At 50.4% G+C, this 24,416-nt stretch overlaps 1 protein-coding gene across 7 annotated transcripts in view; it reads left to right on the top strand.

The window, feature by feature from the left end:
* FRMD4A (FERM domain containing 4A) overlaps positions 1 to 24,416 on the top strand; it is a 606,410-nt gene that overhangs the window by 540,259 nt on the left and 41,735 nt on the right. For all 7 annotated transcript variants that reach the window (XM_044228298.1, XM_044228296.1, XM_044228301.1 and 4 more), the window contains 3 exons: positions 916 to 992; positions 7,102 to 7,240; positions 12,977 to 13,118. In XM_044228298.1, coding sequence (XP_044084233.1) covers positions 916 to 992; positions 7,102 to 7,240; positions 12,977 to 13,118 — 358 coding nt within the window. The remainder of the gene's footprint in view (positions 1 to 915; positions 993 to 7,101; positions 7,241 to 12,976; positions 13,119 to 24,416) is intronic.

Here is a 24,416-nt window from a genome sequence, read left to right as displayed (position 1 = left end):
GAACTGCTGCCCTAATCACTCCCAGACCCTGCAGTTTCTTGTTAACAGGCTCCCTCGTGCAAGGAGGAGTGCCCACCAGAGCCCCGAGGGCACGCATTGGGCAGTGGGAGGAACTCGCTCCCTCCCACTTTGCAAAACGGCCTCATTTCGACCTCCCCCCTCTCTGATGGCAGCCAGCCCCTGGCGGCAGCGTCCCTCCGGCTGCCGGACTCTGAATTTGCTTTGTGCTGCGGAAAGAAGCAGGGGCTTGACAAGCTCATATTGATATCTCGAGTTGCCTGCCCCGAAATAAGGTTCCAGCAGCCCCCGCCCTTCTCGGGGAAGCTTCCCGAGCCAGATCGCCTGGGCGAGTCCGAGCTCTTACACATTAGTGGGCAGGAAGTGGAGTCCCGATGGGAGGCTGGGAATTTGACCGCCTTCCCATTTCAGCACTGGAGGGAGGAAGCTCAGTTCAGCGCTGCGCGCAGATGGCTCCCGCTCCCCTCTGAGCGCGCCCCTGCTCCCCGCTCCGCAGCTCGCCCCCGCTCGCCCCCGCTCGCCCCCGCTCGCCCCCGATCGCCCGGTCTTTGGAGGGAAAAGTCCGCGGAGCTGGGCACGGTCTTGGGTAAAGCAACAAAGGTAAAGCAGAGGGGAACAACTTGCAAAGAACTTGGTTTTGTTCCCGTTAAGAAACCTGCAGGAAAATCCACACCCACGTTGCCGGGTTTTGAATTGGAGAGCAGCGTGTGTGTGTGTGTGTGTGTGTGTCTGTCTGTCTGTCTGTCTGTCTGCACCAAGAGGCTGAGGGCTTGCAAACAACTGTGCGGTCTCTGCTTTGATAAGGAAGCTGCCAGCTGTAGAAGTTAAGCAGCAAAGCGAGGAGGAGAGCCCTGAGCCAAGCACTCCTGAACGTAAACCGCATTGTTTTCTGTCCAGATATTCCAATGGAGGCAGTTGGAAAACCTGTATTTCAGAGAGAAGAAGTTTTCCGTGGAAGTTCATGACCCCCGCAGGTAAGCCAGGAAAGTGCTTTTCTGTTGGGAATGCGTGGTCCAGCCGACATGTTATTTGTATTATTATTTTCATGCTGTCATTGTTCATTTTCGGGAGCAGCGGAGGGCGGGAAGAGGGCGGCTGCCCATGGGGAGTGCCCTCCTATCTGACGGTGAAGCTTTGTTTTGTACTAAATATGTTGATAGATGCGGTGGGTCCAAGTGTGCTTTGCATGTGTGCGGGAGTGTGTGTGTGTGTGTGTGTGTGTGTGTACACGTGCGCATGCAAACCTGTGTGCATGAGAGGAGCTGGCAATTCTGAGATCATCTCCTCAGGCTACACGTGTTCGGTGTTCGTGTGTGGTGTCTTGGCATGCTGGGGCGCTTTAGATGGATGGCACTTGAGCGGGCGGTGGCCTGAGTCCTTTTTGGGAGCCTGTGCCAGAGGAGAGTCTGAAGGACAGCTTGTCAGAGCTTCTGAGAATGTTTCAGGGAGAACAGTTGGCATGGAAAGGAAGCTATACCTAAAGTGTGAGCTTGTTTGGTTCCCCGAGCTATGATTTTGGGGGGTTAGTGTTGTGGGTGGGTGTTGAAAGCGAGAGTTCTTTTACTCCCCACCTCACACTGTGTCGCAGGGAGCACTAGTGTAAAAAGCTGTGCTCTCTAAGTCAGATGCCAAACAATAGGGTCCCAGTCTGGAATGCAGCAAGCCCTGCGTGGAAGGTTCTCGGGCGGCCCATACTGGCTGCTTTTCCTCTCTTTGTCTGCCGGCAGTCCTGGACTTAGAGGCAGCTCAGAAACAGCAGCAAAATCCCCTGACAACGGGCCTGACACCTAAGGATAAATTGCTTTCAGGAGGTCCAGAGAGGATTTACTAGGAAGTAGCCCTAGGAAGATGGTGAAAAGTCAGGGCCAACAGGACATTTAGGTACCATGGATGCCGCAGCCTTGGCCTGCCGAAGAGAAGGTGGCCTCATCCGCCCTCACACATGGCCTCTGAGCAGCCCGGACAAGCCTCTTTGCCTCCCAGAGAGCTCTCAGAACAGGATGCTGGCCCCCCAGTCAGAGGGCTGAGCTGGGGCAGTGTCTCTGGTCCTGCCGCCAGCGATAACCCAGCAGGGCTGACAGGCCACCCTGCCCCGCCATGTAATCTGCCTGACACAGCCAGTCCGCGGAGGGGAAAGGCTCAGCCCACGCCCCTCGGTTCCCACACAACCAGCAGGTGCAGCACATGGCGGAGACCCAGTCTGCACAATCAGATGAAGGCGGCGACGTTAGCAGAGGAACGACTTGTGCAGCATTTCTCGGGGTCCTTGGGGGTGTCTCGGGCTGGAGATGCTGCCTCTGCAGAGCAGGAAGCTGTCTGCAGGGTCCTGTGGGGGTGAGACAGACGCTGAGAATAATAGTCCAGCCAGGCTTTTGCAGGCAAACTGAACCAGACCAGTCTCAGAAGCGCAAGGGGAGGGAAAAGTTCTTTGTGACAAGAGTGAGATGCCCAGTGAGTCAGAGGCAGAAAGGGGCTGCCTGAGAGGATGAAACCCAGGGACTGGGTCATCTAAGGGGCTGTGCCTCAGGACAGGAAGGAGGTACTGCTAGCTTCCTATTCTACATGTGGGGAAACTGAGGCACACAAGAACCAAAATCATCTGCTCTAGGTTGTAAAAAGCTGGCCAAGTGGTCCAAGAAGGATTTCCACCCAGGGAGCCTGGCTCCGCAAACCACCTGCATCCCTGCTGTGTTCAGCACAACACACTGGGGCCCGCGTGTGGGGCTGGGTGGCCCCGGCTATACATACCGAAGGTGGCCAGCAGCCGGGCTGGTCGGGGCAGTTCCTGAGGAGGAGAGATTCTGAGCTGAACCCCAAAGCATGACTAGGATTGCAGGCTGAAGGTTGGCCCTTGCGGGGGATGAAGGCTTCATTGGGTGGTGTCAGAAGAGGGGAGGGAGGTGCTGGAGTCTGGCGGAGCACGGAGTGTGATCACCTCTCCCTCAGGAAAATAGCCCTCTATGAGCCTAGAGGCAGGGCGGGCAGGGAGGGAGGCCAGGACGGTGTCTGCCCTGATGCTTTAAAGACAGCTTTTCCGTGTGTGCACCGGGTTGCTGCTGGCTCAGTGCCTCTGCTCTGCCCTGAGCGTTTCCCCTCCCTCGGCAGCAAGCAAGCGCTCTTCCCACGGCTGCAGGGTGCTCCTTCCAATAACCACCATGCCCACGGCTGTTGCCAGGTTTGTTTGGAGCAGGGAAGATGAGTCTGGTTGACTCTACGTTGAGGTGGTCCCAGCCAGGAAAGGGGGTCTGAACCAGAGTGACGGAGAGCAAGTACGGAACAGGATCCTGTCCTAAAGGGGCCATCGATGGGACACAGTAGGGACGGGGCATCAGCCCAGGCAGAGGGTGCGTCCTTGATCGCCGGTCCCAGGTGGGACCATCGAAGGTAAACTTAGACCCCTTAACTCGATTACCCACATGGATTCCGTGGTTCCCTGAGCTTGGCAAATCTTCCGTTTCTAAGGTTTAGGCAAAACAAAAGTTGGTGGGCTGGGAAGAGCCTGAAGGGAAAGATGTGGAGAAGAGATAAATTACTAATGGAGCAGGAGAAGACTCAGTGTCTGGTATGGTTTCCAGCAGAACCTTCCAGACCTGGCCAGCCCCTGAACCCTTCCTCCCTTGCCTTCCTTACAGGCCAAGCACCCAAGCACCTGGCCTCTACCTATTCATGCTCTCACTCAGACACACTCCCAGTTACTTTTCCTTTCTTTTATTTTTTTTTAAAGGATTTTATTTATTTATTTAACAGAGATCACAGGTAGGCAGAGAGGCAGGAAACAGGCTCCCTCCTGAGCAGGGAACCTGATGCGGGACTCCATCCCAGGACCCTGGGATCATGACCTGACCTGCAGTAAGAGGCTTTAACCCACTGAGCCACCCAGGCGCTCCTTACTTTTCCTTTCTAATTCCCCTTTTTCAGGGAGAAAAGATAACACTTCCTCCCAGGAGCTGCCATGGGTGTAGAAGCCAACATGGGAGCTCTGATCAGTTTCTTTTTGCTTGTCCAGAGACCTGTGGGGCTGCTGCGCTTGCTGACTCCTTCCCCTTTGTCTTCAACTGTGTTCTCTCTCAGAGCTGGCGTTTTCTCCTGACTTTTAACTAAAGTGAGGAATTACTGTGCCTAGAATCAGTAGCAGTAATGAGCCACCAGATTTGAATTTTTCCCTAAAAGTGGGTCTGAAGAAGATCCTCTTTTTGGTCTTTAGCCCCCGAGAGAAAATCATGGGAACAGCTCTAGATTTTCTTCCAGGGAAAGTGTGTCATTAAAAAAATGATTGTTTAAGAGTTTCTTCTAAATTAGATATCTTAGGGGCACCTGGGTGGCTCAGTGGGTTAAAGCCTCCCTTCGGCTCAGGTCATGATCCCAGGGTCCTGGGATCGAGCCCCGCATTGGGCTCTCTGCTCAGCGGGGAGCCTGCTTCCCCCTCTCTCTCTGCCTGCCTCTCTGCCTACTTGTGATCTTTCTGTGTCAAATAAATAAATAAATTAGATATCTTAAACCTGAGAACACTCCTCTCTCCTGATGTTCACATCAGACACCCAGCCCCCACCCCAGCACCTTGCCCTGTGCGCATGTGAGCGTGTGTGTGCACATGCGCGCACACACACGCGCGCATGCAAACGCATTCTCCGATTTCATTTGCAAAATCATCTGCCTAGCCTAGGGAATACACTTCACAGAATGCATGATCCTGTCACTATTTTTTCCCCCAACACATGGCTGTGGCAAATTATGTTGGGACCCACATTTCCCACTTGTTACCATCTGATCACCTCTGTGTGCCCCAGATTTATGCCTTATCTGCTCCATAAATGTGTGTGTGTTGGTGGGGATAATGTGGAAGATGGGCTACACTGCTTTCTACCATCGCTCTCTCTTTATACCCAGCCTGCCAGCTGACTGAATTTGAAATTGATAACCAGCTCTTTCAAGGAACACTGAGTTAGAGCAGTGTGAGAAGTCAGACTCCCTCGGGACGTCCCACAGGCTGTGGCCTTGGTGATTAGAACAGAATTTACTTATCCTTCACCATAGGCAGTATTGCCTTAATAAAGGACGTTGTCAAAGGCTTTTCCTGTTTCTGAAGTTTTTCTTGGCCCAGCGCCAGGAGCTGAAGCTCAGAAAGGACTGTCCAGTGACCTTGAATGACCCATCTTATCCCAGACAAGACAGAGGCTTGGAAATTCTGAACCCTAAGGAGCCAGTAAATAAAAAGAATAGCATTATTCATGATAGCCAAAATGTGGAAACAACCTGAGTGTTCACGGAGGGATGAGCAGATAAAGCCATGGTGATGTGTGTATATACAACGGAGTATTACTCACCCATAAGAAAGGAGGCCATCCTGCCTTTGGCAGCCACGTGGGTGAACGTGCAGGACATTATGCGAAGTGAAATAAGCCAGACACGGGGGGGAAAAAAAAAAGAACTGCATGATCTCATGCATATGTAGACTCTCAAAAGTCAAATATGTAGAAGCAGAGAGTAGAAGGGTGGTTACCGGGACCGGGGAAGAGAGGAAACGGAGGGGATGTTGGTCAGACGTACAAAGTTGTGGTTATGTGGGATGAATAAGCCCACAGAGCTGAGCTACAGCGTGGGGACTGTAGTTAATGATGCTGTACTGGATCCTGGAAATGAACAAAGACAGTAGATCTCAGGGGCTCTGGAGACAGATAAATGAAGTCATGCTCTCTGTTCATTAGCTTGAGAGTAATAATCATTTCACTATGTGTATGTGTATCAAATCCTCTCGTACACCCGAAACAGAATTTTTTCAGTTTAAATTCGAGCTAGCATTGAGTGCAGCACTGGTTTCAGGAACAGAATCCAGTGATCTTAGGACCCACACGCAACACCCGGGGTTTATCCCAAGAGCCCTCCTTAATGCCCATCACCCTTATAGCCCACCCCCTCACCCAGCTCCCTTCCAGCAACCCTCCGATTGTTCTCTGCTCTCAGAGCCTCTTAGTGGATTGCTTCCCTCTCCGTTTTATCTTATTTTTCCCTCCCTTCCCCTCTCTTCATCTGTTTTGTTTCTTAAATTCCACATGTGAGTGAAGTCATGATATTTGTCTTTCTCTGACTTACCTCACTTAGCATAATACACTCTAGTTCCATCCGCACTGTTGCAAATGGCAAGATTTCTTTTTTTTTTTAAATCACCAAGTAATACTCCATTTTATAAGGACCCAAGAGAAAAGCAAAAAGGAACTATTAGAACCTCATCAAAATAAAAAACTAAAGCACAGTGAAGGAAATATTAACAAAAGTGAAAGACAACTGAAGGAATGGGAGAATATATTTGCAAACAACATATCAGATAAAGGGTTAGTTTCTGAAATATATAAAGAAATATAACCAAATAATCCAGTTAAGAAATGGGCAGAAGACATGAATAGACACTTTTCCGAAGCAGACATCCAGATGGCCAACAGACACATGAAAAGATACTCATCAGTGAAATGTAAATCAGAGCCACAATGAGATATTACATCACACCTGTCAGAATACCTAAAATTAACAATTCTGGAAACCTAGGTATTGGTGAGGATATGGAGAAAGGGGAACCCTCTTATACTGTTGGCGGGAATGAAAACTGGTATAGCCACTCTGGAATAGTATGGAGGTTCCTAAAAAAGCTAAAAATAGATCTACCCTGTGATCCAGCAAATGCACTGCTAGCTACTTATCCCAAGGACACAAAAATGCTGATTTGAAGGGACCCATGTACCCCAGTACTTATAGCAGCAGTGTCCACAAGAGCCAAATTGTGGAAAGAGCCCAAATGTCCGTTGACTGATGAATGGTTAAAATGCAATTTTTATTAAACAATTAAAGAGATGGCCTTTGCCAGCTAGTTTCCCTAAGTGTGTGTGTGTGTGTGTGTGTGTGTGTGTGTGTGCGCGCGCGCGCGCGCGCGCACGTGTATGTGTATGTATGTGTATTTGCATGTGTGTACGCTCCTCTGTCCATTTATGCAAGGGCTTTTAGGTCCCTTGGGTTCTCAGTAAAAGCTGTCGAGCGGTCCCTGGAGTCCCGCATCATCGACATGGTTGAACCTTGTGATTCTTGCCGTCCCAGGGCTTCAGTGACAAGGAGGACGTTTGGACACAGTGGCATTGCGGTGCATACGTGGTACGCATGTCCAGCTTTGATCAAGTCCATCTGGGCTATGGCCATTAGCCAACACCAGTTCTATCTGGACAGAAAGCAGAGTAAGGTAAGTCCTTCTCCGGAGACTGGGAGGGACTCCGTAATGACTGGCCATTTCATCACGCCGCTGGCCTGCCTGAGGGCACCCTAGGGCCTGAGTTTCCTAGTTGAGGGATTGGGAATTAGGTGGGTGGGGGTGGCCTTGTGTCCCTCGCCCTGAGACGTGTGCAGGTGTGGACTTGCCTTTCAGTTATGGGAGGGAGGAAGGAGACGGCACTTCCCGGGGGGCACGTTCCATGCGCCTTGATTAGGGGGTTCGGGCCCAGCCACGGTTGCAGCCTCTGGAACCATTTCCTGTAGCCAGGTAGGGCCCTTTTGAGGAATTCAGAGGGTGCTTCTGAACCTCAGGAACTTCTCCCAGGAACAAGCGGCAAGCCCTTTATGGTGTTTAAACAGTGGCATATTGTTTTCTTTTTGAGAGGGGGGAAAAAAAAAGCAACCATTTGCAATTAATAGACACCATCTAACTGTTTAGGATAATTGCTGTGAAAGTGCTTCAGGCTTTTCCAACTGCCACCTCCATTTTTTTTTTTTTTTCAAAGTCAGAACTGGAAACATTTAAAACAAAACAAAACAGCACCAGCAGCACCCAGCCCTGCTTCCCTAAGGTAGGCCTGGAGCCTCGGGCCTTGGTAAACAGCCATCCTCCAAGGGAGATCTGACCCAGCCCCTGTGCAGACACACAGGTGCATTTCCCGGCTGGTGGGAGAATGACGTCTCCTTGGTTCACACGGGGCTTCTATCAACACTCGGCCCCCTCTTCCTCCAGCCCCTGTCTGCCGTGCTGCCTTGCCTTCCCCCTACGAGCTGTTCTCCTTCGAGAGCTCTCTGCTGAAGACCCCCATCAGGATGGGTCTTGCCCCTTTCCCAGGATCCTGCTGGCTTGGGGAGGAGGGGGTGCAGAGCTATGGAGGGAGCTATGGCCCCTGGGAGGTTTTGTCCCGTCATGTGGGCTCTCAGGAGGCAAGGAGGTGGCCGGACCCTGGCTTGACTGGGCCTGAGATTCATCAGTTCTGTCCCCTCTTGGATACTTACGACTTCTTCTTCTGCCTTATTTTCTGTCCAGATGGAGTTGCTCTTTCCCTGGCTTGGGAAGGGGAGGGAAGAAGAGACCTTGGCATCTAGTGGGAGGAAGGAGAAAGATAGTATGAAAATAGGAGAAAAGGAAACAATCTCTCAACTCATAATTCAGTTTCAAATCCGAGCCCTTCCTGTGTAGCTGTCACTTTCTTCTTTATAACACGTTTTTCTCCTCTGCTAAGTCTTCTTCCTGACCCCTTTTTTGGTCATTTTCTGGGGTGAATGGGCACAGAGTGGTGGGGGGGCTTGTTGTTAGGCATAATGGGAGCATTCCACAGCTTTCCTGGTGATGATGGACATTGGCACAGGGATTTGAAGCCTGATTAGATCAAAAGAAACAGGGCCAAAGCATTTTGACTCATGCTTTAGATTGAGACGGTGGGTGGGTGTCAGCATTTTGCCCTCGGGTCGCTGGAGTTGGAGGTCCGGACCTTAAAATGCGGACTCCAACCTCTGCATTGTTTGGGAATGGGTGGTAAGGGGTAGAGACCTTGGCAGCCCTCCTGAACCCCACTGCCAGATCCTCCTGTGAGCAGACCCCCCACACACTGTTAGCACAATTTTGAAAGGAGAAGACAAAAGTGTATCTCACCCTTAGCTTAGTGCATTAGTGGTTTGAGATCTTCCGCTTCCCCTGCCAGACTCGTTCTTTGCACTGAGGGTCTCTTGGGTAACACAAGAGGCCCATTAACAGGGCCTTCTTTCTTCCCCATTTTTGAAGATGGTTTTACTCTGCAGTTGAAGAAGCCTTACCCCACCAGGCTTAGAGGGTAGCCCTCTGATCAACTTCAAAAAGTAATTATCAAATATCATTTATTAACAGGAAGTGCCTTTTAAAAGGCCAAACATGTGCCCACAGCATTAGGGAAATTTCAGCTGTCCTTCTCAGTGACCCCTGGGGGACCGAAGGAAATACACACCCAGAAGCAGGAGAACTTTCCCCCAGTAAGCTCTGAATGCTCAGAGACACTCCAGAGCCCTTGCGTTTCTCGTGGGAACACATTCCGCAATCCACAGTGGCAAGGGAGGAACAAACTGTCCCACGTGGAAGCCCAGGGACTCTGTTTCCAGTACTGTGAGCCTAGGCAAGTCTCCATTGCTCCTGCTTAGTTTTCCCAATTAGAGAACAAGAAAGGAAAGGCAGAAATTATTGACTGGCCCGATGACATAGTGTGTGTGAAATCGCTGGAGATACGTGCTGTCTTTTATTATCAGCATTCATCCACCCTACTGTTCCCTGGCCAACACTTGCGTAAAGGTTGAGTTCTTTCAAAGCTTCCCAAATGAAGTCAGAGAGGAGAAAATTCCCCTTAGGAAGTACATTACAACACCTTTCGCTTCTGGAATGTCGTTCTCTGTACAAAGGTGATGTGATCCATCTCTGGTGGGCAGAATGACCTCTGCTGAGTGATGGCCGACAGGCTTGGGACGAGCTGCAAAATATTTCTGAGCAACCGGTGCTGGCTGGCCTACGGGCCGTTGCTTCACACCCCGCTGCCCTGGGCCATGCCAGCCATTCCGTTCTCTGAAGTGCTTCGGCAGGGCCCGGGCCTCCCAAGTGATGCTTATCAGCCCCAGAGACAAGTGCGGTCTAGTGGTCTGAGTCAGCGGGGGTGGGGGGCCGAGCAGTCTCGGGTTCTTCCCTGGTGCTCAGGCATTTTCCTCTTTCAGGAGCCTTGTCCAAATCCTGTAAGAAAAGCGCACTCTCTCTCTTTCTCTCTTGCTCTATTTCTCTTTCTCTCTCTCATCCACACATACCACACCTCCCATCACCAAAGACAGAAAGGAAAGAGCCCCTATTGGTTGGTTTCCTGTGGCTCTTGCAGAATGAAGGGCTGTACAGGCACCAGTTACAACTGGCCACTTGTGTTTCCTGACCCCAAGCATCCTAGCAACCTCTGAAGCCCAGATCCGAGGACTGTCTTGTTGACTTGGGGGGAAAATATTTGAAAGCTTGAATTGTGGAGAGTAAACCTTAGATGCCTCTCTCCTGAACTCAGAGTGGGGACTTCTCAAGTTGGCCTCCAGTCCAGACATCTTTCCTTCTTCTCAATAGTTTCTCTTTTTTTTGTTTTTCCTTATCCATCTTCCTCATTCCATCTAGATGAGAACCAGAGCGACAGCATGGTAGGGGACAGTGCAATCAGGTGACAGTACTAAAACTCAGTAGGGCAAGCCCCTCAAAGCACAGAACTCAGAATGTTGGAGGGTCTTTTAGGTTGTCCCAAAGGCTTGACTCTCCCCGTCTGTACTCACTCCTCTTAGCATTGCTCTTTGCACTGGGTCTTTTGGGTCATTGTCCTATTTCCATTTGGAGAGAAGCTAGTAATTTCCTAAAGCTTCTAAGAATCCAGTCTCTCTTGGGAAGGGTATCTCTTAGTCCCTTTTCCATATTTGGGTTTTTGCCTCTCAGATCCATCTGTGGTGGGAGTGAAGGTTGTGGGGGGAGGGGTAGGTCTTCCATGTGATTAGGGAGATCCCCCAGGTTGAGCCATCAATCTCACCTCATTTTACCAAATTACTTCCAGGCCCTGATTTGGATCTTTTCCTATTTCAATTCCAGTGGCTTTTCCATGTATTATCTAATTTAGTCCTTATCACAACTCTGCCATGTGAGTTTTAAGAGCTCCCATTTTACAGACAGGGATCTGAGTATCAGACAGGTTGAAGGTCATGGCCATACAGTGGTGAACTGGCCAGAGCCAAGATTCCAGTCCAGATCTTTCTGACTTCAAAGCCTGGACGCCTCCCCACCACACTGAGTTGTTCTGTGTCTCCATGAGTCATTAAGTAGCTACAAGCGACAGCTCCTTTTATTCAAGTGTGGGCGTTGGTGAAGAGGAGTGCTTTAGAAAGGAATGGGTGTGCTCCCTCTGCTTGCTCAGAGGGTGAAGCTCAACCAGCTGGGCCCGAGGTCCTGTGCTTTATTCACGAAATGAAAGGCACTTCCTGCTTCTTCCTGTACCCCGCCCCCCGCCACCCCCAGCCAGAGCGCTTCAGGGTCCCTGGTGGCCAGGCTTATATCCTGAGCAAGTAGGCCCTGACCTGAGGAAAGTGACCTGGATCTGAGTGCAGGGACATTCAGAGTCGAGGTCAGAAAGGAGACATCAGTCACGGAAGGACCAATGGGATGACATGCATACCCGGAGAACAAAACAAGCAGAAACATTGCATGTTTCCTCGGTCCCTCAGACACTCTTACAACAATAAGAAAGTGCTCAGCTGTCAGAAGACCTGATCCTTCATCAGTGTCTATATCAGTGTGGAGACCAGAGGAAGGGCAAAGCCATGGGGGTTCAGAGAGCCTCTGTTGGGCAGCGCAGGGCACCTGGGCAGAGGACGTCAGTAGGGAAGAATGGGTTGCATCTACCCCCTGTGCCATGCCCCCCATATCTGCCCTTTGCTGGCTTCTCCTGTGTGGGGGACAGACTTGGTCTCACACACAGGGCTGTGGTGGGGGATGGCTGGATGAACACACATGAAGGGACTGAAAACCTCAGTTTTGGACGTCTCCTGGTTCCATCGATATTCGGGCTATAGCCAATGGCCATGGAAAGACAGCTCAGCAAATATATGGGTTGTACTAGCATTTACAGTGGTTTTCATTAAGTTCATGCTGTGGGGAAAGCCTCTTGCCTTAAGACGATCACAAAAATTGATTTCTTAAAGGGAGGAAAAAAAACCCAAACAAACATCAAACACATGTAGGAAATGCAAACCCATTTTCATCTACTGAGGGCAAGTAACTAAAAAGGTAGCTTTGTGGAAATCTAACACTTTTAGGAATATGATTCTGGTAACAGAGGACTTTTCTAATTAATCCAGCCCGATGTTATTCTTAGCCAAGGCAGGCCAGTTAATAAGCAGGATAAACAGAGTGGAGCTTTAAGTAGAATCTGAAGACTTTGGAGAGCACAGTTAGGTATCAAAATAGAAGCAGAGCACGGTGTCGGTCACTTATTGGTGGGACCTGAGTGTCCATGGGAGCAGTTGTTCCAGCAGCTTCTACACATGTAGACATGTTCCTCGTACGTCTAGAGCAGGATCACTTGCCAACCCTCTGAACACTTCATGGCCATGTGGCTAACACTGTAAGGAGTTGAAATCCCCTCAGAATCTACTGGAACTTCACAAATCTGTTTCACATACCTCTTCTGTCATTCATAAAGCTGAAAATTATTTTTTTCTCCTCCTTTAAACATAAACTATGATCATTGCTATTTATTGAGAGCTGTGTCCTGGGGTGGCGGGGGCGGGGGGCGGCATAGGGGAGCCCTTCCCATGCCTGTCTTCCTTTGACCCTAACAGAACCTTCAGTGGTAGGTAGTGGTTTTTTTCCCATTTTGTAGTTGGCAATAATGAGGCTCAATGAGATCAAGGGGCTTTCCCCAAACCAGGGCTCTGATGCGGTCCATCTGCTGCCAAAGCCCCCGTTCTCGACACAGCACAGTAGAACCTGTAGAATAGCTTGGAAAAGGCTAGAGCCACAGGCCCTGCAGAGAGTTTCAGTAATGAGGAATGGGGTCTGGGAACACACACCTAAAAATGCTGCAAGCCAGGCCGTTAGTCCATTTGCTAAATCTCAGGAAGACAAGCCCGCGAGCTCTAATTCTGTCTTCCAGGCGAACACCTCTTTGTAACCCAGCTCTCTTTTCCACTGTAGTCTAAAATCCATGCCGCACGGAGCCTGAGCGAGATCGCTATTGACCTCACCGAGACGGGCACGCTGAAGACCTCCAAGCTGGCCAACATGGGGAGCAAAGGGAAGATCATCAGTGGCAGCAGCGGGAGCCTCTTGTCGTCAGGTAAGCCAGCTCTTGCTGGAGAGCCGCCGAGCGGGGAACGTGGGAGAGACTGTTGCCGACGCATGGCTTCCACCCCACAGTGGCTCCGGGGAAGACCGGGGAGCGGCAGCCGCTGAGGGCAGCTTGGCGGGCTCGCCAGGAGCTGGCTTCAGTTGTGAGACCAAGTTTCTGAGCCAAATAGGCATCTGAGAAAACTGCCAAAAGTGCCAAAGGGTGGAGGGGAATAAGAAGCAGCAGAACCCTGCTGTGTGGGAACGACTGTTGGCCCCGTATCCCTCCTCAGGCGCCCCCCAAGACGGGGTGGGGTCCGTTCATTTGTGTGTCCTTAAAGGAGAGTTAGATGGAGGAGGAGCTAAGGGGGGGCTCCTAGTGTGGAGCAGCACTGCGTGGTGATCTCAGGGGAACTCTTCAGGACCCTGGAAGGTACCGAAACTCCTGGCCTTCGGCGCGGAGAGTCTTGGGGTCACCAAATGTGGTGTAGCAGTTAAGCGCCTTTGCCACTGAGAGGCCGAGGCTCTGATCCCAAGTTTGTTTCTAAGAGCCCCCAGCAAGTCATTCTGTCATGAGTGTGTGAGGGGTGGATGAGTTCTGAGGATTCAGATGGGGTGATGTCCAGAATAGCGATGCCTTTCGCTTTAGCGAGAGGAAGGAGGGTGAGGTTTGGACCGAGGACCGCAGGAAGAGGGAGGGAGCCCGTCATTGTTTGGAAATGTTAGAAAGTAACTAATGCAGGTCAGTCGCCAGGCCACACCATCAAAGGCTGATTGTTCTTGGGGAAAGTGTACCCTTGCCTCAGCGTCATGAAAGGGAAGCAAGAAGTCTTTATCTGACCCCATCTTCCAGAGTGTCTGCTCTTCTTCTTCTTCTTTTTTTCTTAAGACTCCTTCCTGTTCTAGCATTCTAGGAGCTGCCTCTGAATATTATGTCCTTAGTGTCACCTTTGTTCTATACCTGTTGGAACATCCCTCCCTCTTTGATGACCCCGCCCCATAGGGGGTGGTGTCTAGGGAGGCCCCGCCCCATGCAGTCCACGGAGGCCCCGCCCTTCACACAAAGCCTTTCCTTCTCCACTGCTCTCCCTTCCACTCTTGGTGATGAGATGCGGGATGAGAACCACAGCACCTTTATTCACAGAGGCATCCTGCCTGCCCGGATCTCATCTCCTGCCTCCCTTGGCTTTGGTCTAGATTCTTCCACCCCTCACGGCACTTCTTCTTTGTTGCAACCTTCCATATTGTGTTTCTCTCCTAGTTTTCCGTTCTCTTTTCCCCTGGCACTTCCACAGTTATAAAAGGATGGAAGTGAAAATATCACCAAAGATAAACAAGCAAGCATGAGCAGTGGAAAGTGATTATGTCTCCATAAGAATAAAAGCCCGTCAGTCCCCAGGGTCTTTCCTAGAATCACGTCTACTGACTGCACACAGCAGCGGGGAGGAGGAGGAGGAGAGCCTGTGGAGCAGAGCCTGAAGCAGTCTAGGTGGCTTCTAGGCTGGCTGAGTGCAGTCAGAGCCAGGAAGAGATGTGGGCCCAGAGGAAGAAGGGGAGGATATGCCTGGCCTGGAGCAGGAGGCCTGTTGGCGGCAGTGAGTGGGGTGGTGCGCGGGGGTCGGGGCTCATGGAGTTTCAGCTCCGGAGCCCACACCGGGCAACCGGGCACGCCGTTCAGAGGCCTTGGGAGAGCCCGTGTGTTTTTGTGAACGTGACGCATTTTGCATTCCTTGCTTTCTCACCTTGAAGTGCAGATTACACACAATGTGTCCCAATGTTAGTTTCAGGCATACGGTATAGTGATTGGTCTGAGTTCTGCTGTGCTCCCCGCAGGTGTGGCTCCCATCTGTCACCCTGCGACACTAGTACCATGGCATCGACTGTATTCCACGTGCCGTCCGTTTCAGTCCTGGGATACTTATTTCACCACTGGAAGCCTGGACCCCCCACTCCCCTTCACCGGTTTTGCCCCTCTCCCCGCCCCCTCCCCTCTGGTGACCACCAGCTCTCTGTATTTTTGGATCAGTTTCTGCTTTTTTGTTCGTTTGTTTTTTAGATTCCACATGTAAGTGAAATCATATGGTATTCATTTTTCTGACTTACTTCGTTTAGCATAGGACCCCCTGAGTCCACCCATGTTGTCAGAAATGGCAGGCTCTCATTCTTTCTTGTGGCTGAGTAATACTCCATTGTGTGTATACACCACATCATCTTTATCCATTCATCTATCAGCGGACTTTACCTTGCTTCCATACCTTGGCTATTGTAATAATTGCATTCTTTTCCTCAAACAAAGCCACCAATATAACCTTATAAGATCTCCCTCTGCCAGGTCACCGTGGGGTTCACCTTACACCCCTCCCTGTCTCAGAGTCTTCAAGATGTTTTCATTAGCACAGTGAGCCAAGTGATCGTTACTTCTGAGGCCTTGAGGGTTTACAGCAAACACTGTAGAGAACATTGCTGTCTTGTATTGAGGAGGGTATCCTACAAAGCCCCAGACCCCTGCTGTAAATTATAGCCACTCTCAGCCCCTTGCTGAGTGGCGGAGGGCAGAGCCAGCACCAACCCCTGTGTTTGTCCTCTAGACACTTCTAACCCTCGTCAAAGCCCAGAGTCTGAGATTAGAGTCTGGATTTATCTGCCCACGGTCCTCCTCCTCCAGCCACATAAGAGCCCTACTCATCCTTGAGGTTTGCCTCCCTGCTGTTGTTTCATATCCTCTTGGAAATCTGGGTACTTTCTGAATTTGGTCTGGTTCTATCCCAAAGGATAATGGATTCTTGCAGCCTGGGGCTTCTCAAACTCTAGGTGCATCAGAATCACTTGGAGGGCGGTTCAAACAAACACAGAGACACCTCAGGGTGTCTGACTCTGTGGGTCTGGGGTGAGCCTGAGAACTGGCCTTGGTAACAAGTCCCTAAGAGATGCCAGTGCAGCTGGTCTGGGGCCCACACCTTGAGCCCCTCTTCCTGCTGAGGGAGCAATAAAAGCCTAAGGTGACAGGGTTGCTCAGGAGCACAGAACGCAGGGGTCCCTGCTTCCAGACCCATGTCTTGGGCTGTCTCCTCTGACTATTCCTATCAGCCTCTTCGGGAACCACGCCAGTAACCTACCAGAGCCACGGACCTGGCTGCGCCTGGGAACCCCAAGCCTCCTGACCTAGAACGGACATCAGTCAGTCATCAGCCAGTGAGATCCAGGCATCTAAAGCATTAGAAAGCAGTCCATCTGTGACTGCCCCCAGCCTGATAGAATAATAGAATAATATCAAATAAAGCATCCTTATACCAAAATATTTGTTTAAGATGTTATTAATGTATTTGACAGAGATTGCAAGCAGGCAGAGAGGCAGGCAGAGAGAGAGGAAGGGGAGCAGGCTCTCTGCTGATGGAGAGCTTGATGCGGGGCTCGATCCCAGGACCCTGGGATCATGACCTGAACCTAAGGCAGAGGCTTTAACCCATTGAGCCACCCAGGCGCCCCTTTTTTGCATTTTTTATAAAAGATTTTTTTTTAAAGTTTTTATTTATTTATTTGACAGACAGAGATCACAAGTAGGCAGAGAGGCAGGCGGAGAGAGAGGAAGAGAAGCAGGCTCCCCGCCGAGCAGAGAGCCCGATGCGGGGCTCGATCCCAGGACCCTGGGATCATGACCTGAACCTAAGACAGAGGCTTTAACCCGCTCAGCCACCCAGGTGCCCCTTTATACCAGAATATTAAAGTGATTTTCAAATGGGTGATAATTTCGTTTCCGGGGCCCCAGGCTGAGCTGTTGGGAAGTTGTTGGCAACAGCCGAAGACCTTGCCGTCCCAGCTTTCATCGGGGCAACATCCATGGGCACTGACCCCCCGGGCTCTCTCCTTGCCCACTCTCTTTCCTCTCTGAGGAAAGCCCCAGGAGATGAGAAGCCCAAAAAGTAGGAGGCGACCAGACCGGGCAGCCACTCAAACCCTGCCCAGTCCTGCCAGCTGGAGCCGGAGGCCACGCGGAGGCTGAGAGTCCGTGGGGAGGTTTCCCTCCTGTGTTAGAAAGACCATGCAGGGAGAGATCCCCAACAGGCAGGAATAGAGGCCATCAGTTAGCAAAGGGAATCTCGAGTGTCCGCAAATCTGGTCATCACTCCCCCTGGGGCTGCTGATCGCTGGCCCTCCGTCTGCTGCCCTTACCTGGGGCACGCCCTCTGCAGCCCCAACTGGAAGGGAGGGTTTCCCCGCCCGCCATGGTGAGGACATCTAGCTGGCTTAAATAGCTCCCCAGCGGGCTGGTGTCCCCCTTGGTTCTTTTTGTCCTTCAGTGTCCTTTTGCCTAACTGTTCCTTGAGAATTCCTGAGAGATGTGCTCCCACAGATGGCCGAGGCACTGCTTTCCCAGGAGCACCCTGATTTTAAATGCTCTTTTTATTACATTTGCCAGACCCCATGTTCTACTTTGCATTTAGAAAACATGATGCAGGGTGCCTGGGGGGCTCAGTGGGTTAAGCCGCTGCCTTCGGCTCAGGTCATGATCTCAGGGTCCTGGGATCGAGTCCCACATCGGGCTCTCTGCTCAGCAGGGAGCCTGTTTCCTCCTCTCTCTCTCTGCTTGCCTCTCTGCCTACTTGTGATTTCAATCTGTCAAATAAATAAATAAATAAAATCTTTAAAAAAAAAAAAAAAAGAAAACATGATGCATCTAATTCGGTATCCTATAAGGTCAGTTAGTCTTGCTCCCTCTCCTACTGCCTTGTGCTAAGAAAGAAAGAGAGAGAAGGAAAGAAAAAAAAAGTGTCTAATAAATATTCCTTAGAAATATTTTGAGAAATGAATTTTCATTTTAAAATCCCTTTTTCAGGAGCACCTGGATGGCTCAGTCCGTTGAGCATCTGACTCCTGGACTCAGTTCAGGTCCTGATCTCAGGGTCATGAGTTCGAGCCCTGCCTTGGACTCTGCTTTGGGCATGGAGCCTACTTTAAAAAAGAAAAAAGAAAATAATTTTTTCTACTTCTAGCTCAGGGTCTGACATCCAGTAGATACTCCAAACATGATTTTTAAAAATGTTTTAATATTACATTTCCATGACTTAATTCTAACTGGAAATAGTACTTTTTGAACCCCTTCACCCATTTCCCCGACCCCATCTCTGGCAGCCACCAATGTGTTCTGGGTATCTGTGAGCTTCAGTTTTTTGGGTTTGAGTTTTTTAAGTTCCACATACAAGTAAGATCATACAGTATGATATTTGTTTCTCTCCTTTGGGCTTACTTCCCTTAACAGTGCCCTCAAGGTTCATCTGTGTTGTCCCAAACAGCAAGATTTCTTTTTCTTTTTCTTATTCTTTTTTATGGCTAGTACTCCATTGTCATCTAGTCATTGGTGGGGTGTCTCCCTACCTTTTCTGTTGTAGGTAATGCTGCAGGGAATGGAGGGATACATGTATCTTTTTGAATTCATGTTTTCATTCTTTCCGGATAAACACCCGGAAGTGAATGCTAGATAGCAGAATAGTTTTGTTCTTAGTGTTTTCGAGAAACCTCCATACTGTTCCCACAGTGACTGTACCAGTTTGCATTCCCACCACCAGTGCACGAGGGTCCCTTTTTCTCCACATCTTTGCCAACTCCTGTTATTTCTTCTCTTTTTGGTTTTAGCCATTCTGACAGGTGTGAGATGATACCTTGTTGTCGTTTTTATTTGCATTTCCCTGATGACAAGTGATGTTGAACAGCTTTTCACGTCTATTGGCCATTTTCATGTCTTTGGAAAAATGTCTAATAAGATCCTCTGCCCATTTTTTTAAAAGATCTTATTTATTTATTTGACAGAGATCACAAGTAGGCAGAGAGACAGAGAGGGGTGGTGGGAAGCAGGCTCCCTGCTGAGCAGAGATCCTGATGTAGGACTTGATCCCAGGACCCTGAGATCATGACCTGAGCTGAAGGCAGAGGCTTAACCCACTGAGCCACCCAGGCACCCTCTGCTCATTTTTTAAATGGATTGTTTGTTTCTTTGCTACTGAGTTGTGTGGGTTCTTGATTTATTTTGGATACTAAGTCCTTAATCAGTTATACAGTTTGCAAATCCCTTCCCCCATTCAGTAGGTAACCTTTTTGTTCTGTTGACGGTTTCCTTTACTATGTAGAAGCTTTTAGTTTGATGTAGTTCTGCTTGTTCATTTTTACTTTGGGATCTTTGATTTTGGTGTCAAATCCAAAAAAAATCCCCGACAAAACCATTGTCAGGTTTTGTCCGTGGTGTAGGGTTATTGAAAGCAGAACCAGAGGATGAGTAGTAACAACCCTTCACATGCTGCATTCTAAGAACCTTCGGTGTTCCTGGAGTGTATGGCATCTTGGGCCTTGCCTCGAACTCACCTGCTTGCCACCAACATTCTCCCTCGGATTGTCCCGTATCGCTGTGTACCCAGGCATCAGACCTTGAAAGGTTAATCTTGTCAGATCAGGCTCCTGTTGCAAATAGTGTGCATCCTTGCTGTCTTCTATCCACTTTTTCACTCTGGTCTATACCCGGATTGTGGTGTGGCTGAGCCGTGTAACAACAATGCGGTATCGCTGTGGGGTGAACACCTTTCCTAGCTCCCCAAGCTTTGCTGAGTACTATACACAACATTTTTAAAAGTGAGAGTCCCTCTCTTCAGAGTGCTTCACACTGTTTATTGATGTTAACAGAGATAAAATATTTCTAGGCTCTTAGTAACTTTGAAGGTGATTTTCATATTTAACTAAAGACATGTAAATACCTTTAAAATTACAGGTATCCTGTACTTGGCATCTGAGGTATGAGTTGCTAGAGAAACAGAGTAGGGTCATTGCTATGTCTGGAAGAAGTTGGGAGTCTACACTCACTAATCCCTGAGCCAGTGGCTAGTTTTCATAAAAAGGAAGGGTCCCACATAGTTGAAATGATTTATGGGGGCTTAGGGCCCGGCCCCCTTCAACGGAGATGCATAGGGCCCTGCGTGTTAGGTCTGTAGGCCCCTGTCCTAGTAGACACCCTTAGAGGCAGTGAGCTGTCTGAGCCCAAGACGCAAGGCCTGTGTTGGACCAAAAGGAATCTGCCTGATCCAACACTGAATGTGATTCAGACCACGAGAAGGTTATGGAACCCTCATCCCGAATCCGTCTGTGGAGGGGCCTGGCAGCCAGGCTTGAAAGGATGTGAGGACCCTTGTCCCCAGGACACATCAGCTGAGAGGTGGTGCGGTCTTCCCAGAGTCCCTGGAAGAAGGGACATTGAGGCAGCGCTGGCGGCAAGGCAGGCTGACTGAGCCGCATGCCCTGCTCTCTGCAAGCTTGACGCTGCCTAGCGGGTGCCCCCGAGCCTGCGGACTGACTGACTGACTGCTGCAGGGCCGGGAAGTGGGGGCCCTCTCTCCACTGTGGCCTGGGACAGCCAGCACCGTTCCTCCCCCTTTGTGGCCCTGGCTCCTCTGCACTCAGGTAGCAAATCTGCGGAGGTTCAGACCGAGGCCGAGAGCTCAAACCAGCCAGTGCCCGTGTTCTCCGAGTTTAAAAAAAAAAAAAAAAAAAAAAATCCGAAATCTTTTTCTATGGGACTTCAAAGGGTTTACACCTCTCTTCCCTTCCCCCATTTCTTGAATCTCAAAAAAAAAAAAAAAAAAAAAGATGGGAGAAGAGAAAAATATGTAGCCACAAAACAGAAACCCGGAGAGCGCCGGTGCTTGTGCGGGTAGCTGTGCGTGCCTGGCCTCCCGCACCGAGTGACAGTGGGAGGTGGCGGAGGAGTGGGCCTTGTTTGGAGGCTACACCATTGGGGCACAGGGCTGAGGCCCGCAAGCATGCGGGGGGCTGAGCCAAACAGGGTTTTGCTGTCGAACTATTTAAAGAAATTGGTGGAAACTGACTTGGAAGTGTTTGGAGGCCCCTGTGGCTTGTCGCGGGAGCCTCCCAAACCACAAAAAAAAAAAAAAAAGGTACTGTGTGTCCTCTCTTCAAGAGATGAAACCATTGGATTGCTGCTGGCCTCAGCCACCCATTTGCTCCAAAACAAAGGGCTGTGTTGTGTCTATAAATAGGAGTGAGGCTGTGTGATTAATGAGATGGCGATTGAGTCATCATTGTGATCAGCAGGATTGCAGAGAATGTGGTGAGGGAGGGATCCTGGGTCTAAAACGACCCCCCCCCCCAAACCCTGCGGTGTGTGTTCATGCCCCAGGCCGATGCCTTCCGTCCTGGGGGCACCACATGCCGAACTGGGGCCCTCGAGCCACCTGGGGTCTGTCTACAACCATTACTCACCCTTTCACACATTCCCCTTCTCTGGGGCTGGCACTTCCTTCCATTGTTAGGAAGTTTATTAATAACTGATACAACAATGAGCATGCCGACATCTGACCTCGCTCCCCACCAAGATGTGATCTGATCGCATCAGCCAGCCTCACGGTCACGGCTGTTCTCTCAGAACACGCTGCCTGGGGTTGTAGGAATCTCATTGTCTTTTGGTTTGTTCGGGGTTTTCTGTCCTCTTCCCGTCCTGCCTGCCCTCAGTCTCTCCTCTCCAGTGTGTCTCTCACCAGCCCCTTAAAGGTCTCTGTTACCAGCTCTCTGCCGCCTCTGCTTTTGGGTCTGGGCATGAGCAGGATTCCAGGGGCTTTGATTTTGCTCAGAACCTCAGCGCTCTGCAGGCGGGACACAGCCCCGCAGGCCCTGCCAGATGCCTGGGGCTCGGCCAGGCCATGTTCCTGCGGGAGTGCATGACCGAGGACGGCTGAGAAATCTCCTTCTGTGGGATGGTTTTTTTCTGGGCTTGCTGGAGTAGGACGGGCCAGAGTCGAGACTGACAAAAAGGAAGAACAGTTGTCCCTTTCTGATCTCAGAAGAGGGAGGAGAGGCCTAATTAAATCATTTAAAGTGCTCTATTTCTGCCCTTGGGTGCTGGTGCTCCAGGAATCGCTCTGCCTGGCAAAGAGAACCAGAACAGAGGAACCGTGGATGACCTGAGTAAATGCCGCTCAGTAACGAGATTCTAAACACTGGAAAAATAAGTGTCAGTATGGCCTCTTCTAGGCAACGCTCTGTTCCCATTTGGGCCAGCCCTCCTGATGCTGTGCAGGAACCAACAGAGTCTGGGAACTGCAAAGATAAGCCCCCTCCTTCCACAGTACAGGAAAGGGAAATCGTTCGACTCACTCGTGAGCAGTAGGTTCAGCTAGAGATCGCACTTCGTGGTTTTACTAGATGCTGCTGCTAATTTTTATAATTAACTGTTCAGACCTGACCCTCCCCCAGTTCTGTTTGTCCTCATCACCCATTGGCACACGGGCCCCGAGCAACAAAGCAGCCACCCACCCGGTAGACCTCGGCCGGAGACGCCCGGTTGCCGTCAGAGCTTCTGATTGTCCACAGAGCCTTCACATCGCTGCTCTTGGAAGTGAACCACTTCATTTTTATAATTCCTGAGCCTAAACGGCGAGTTGTCCAAGCACATGTTTTACATGTTAAAAAAATCACATTTAGTTCTCGGAGTCCATCTCCAGAGAGGACAACATTTTCCTTAAAATCTGCAGTGTGACATTATTTCCCAGGGTCTCATAGGACATCTTTTATGGAAGGAACTCATCATTGAGGATTTGTAAGGAAAATGAGTATCTCTCCATCATGAGGGAGAGTTCAAACCTTTCCCTTGTATTTATTCCTGAGGTGTCTGCTGAAACTTTTCCTTACAGCTTTTATGGATCTGCTGGGAATATCCTCCTCCTTCTCCCCGCCACCCCCCTCCCCCAAAGGCTGAAACAGATAGATTGTCATTTCCTTCCCTGACTTTCAGGACAACGGATTTCTTTCTTCTTTAGGGTACTATTTGTTTCAAGTTTCCCCTCTTTTCAAAGAGGAAAGCACCCCTTCTGTCTTCTGAGATCAGTGGGCTAGTCACCAGATTTCCATCTGTGTCCAAACAGATGAGCCACAGTTCCTGACAGCATTCTCTTCATAGGATGCGTGTTCATATCCGGTGCTGAGTGGCCGAGGGTCTTTGCAAAGCTTGGAGCAAATTCTCCATCACAGCTGAATGAGGATATCCTTCCATGTGTTTGCCGGCTGGAGGGGAGCTGCTGTCCCCCCTCCTCCCCCAACATCCTGCCCCCCACCACCGGCTGCCCACGGGCTGAAGTCTGGAGTTCCCCAGCTGGGAAATAAGAAAGTGGTGGAGGCTTTTCCTCCAGAGGTAGCCAAGCAGATTTTCACCACATCTCCACCAGTGACCTCTGCAGAGTTGGCCCCACAGGGTCAGTAGTTCTCTCCGAAGATGTCCAGATACACACCGAAAGCGACTCTGTCTGATCGTTGAGATCAATAGGCAAGAACTCTCTGGCTCTGGCTGGATGGATAGGAAATCTCTTCTTGGAGGTCAGGTTTGTTTTTGTGTTCCCCCCACCTAAATTAGTCGTTAAATTATTAGTGACCTATTTCTAGAAAATCCTTTGGATTCGAATTGAAACATGATAATAAAATCACCAAAACTTAAAGATGGTCTTCTCCACCTGGTGTCATGCAAACAGAGGGTTACTGAGCACTAACTGGGGAGATTTCTAGAGTACGGTTCTGACATGTAGCTTCCTGGCAGTGAAACAGCGTGGGGGCCGGGGGGGGGGTGTTGGTGGGGAGTGTCTCAGCTGCTCAGACTGGAGGGGACCTTCAGCTCTCCAGGTGAACTACCTAGCTGGCCCCAGGTGAGGGGTCCCTCCTGTATGCTGTTCCCTCCCTCGTCAGGTGGTGGTGCTTGTTTCCCACCTCTTCCTGGTAGGCAGCTTTGCACACGCCCCCACCCCCGGCTCTCTGAGGGCAGGCCCACATCTGGCCACGCATCCCTTCCACCCCACCATGCTCACAGACACTCGGTCTTCACTGGCTCATCTGAAGAACCCCTGCGCTGCTGCTCCTCCTCCCTCCTTCAGCCTGCACCGTATCCCACGCAGATGTGCAAAGAGTCTGGGTGTCAAAGGCAGATAACGATTACACGCTGCACCGTTTTTTACTGGGGCCACCCAGCCATGACCAAGACAGAAAGTTCCAGCTTCTCTGCCCTTTCCATTCAGGGTGCCAAACAGAACCACCCAACCGAAATCCCAGCTCTGCTTCCTCCTGTCCCAGGGACCTCTTCTGTGAAAACGGGGCTGATGTTTTTGTGAGGATGACATGAACTGTGACGCAGGCAGCTCCTGCCAGGAGTCTGGGAAAATCCACTTCCTCTTCATTTCCTCCCAACTGTCCAGAGGGCACAGGGTGGCCATGGTGCGCACCCTCTATTGGCTCGCCACGCATCTTCCCTGCCCACTAATGTATTTTTTTA

The sequence above is a fragment of the Neovison vison genome, chromosome 12, assembly GCF_020171115.1.
Source record: "Neovison vison isolate M4711 chromosome 12, ASM_NN_V1, whole genome shotgun sequence".
In the NCBI taxonomy this organism is placed as follows: Eukaryota; Metazoa; Chordata; class Mammalia; order Carnivora; family Mustelidae; genus Neogale; species Neogale vison.
Note: the sequence above shows the minus strand (reverse complement) of the source record. Positions and strands in the feature narration are given on the sequence as shown.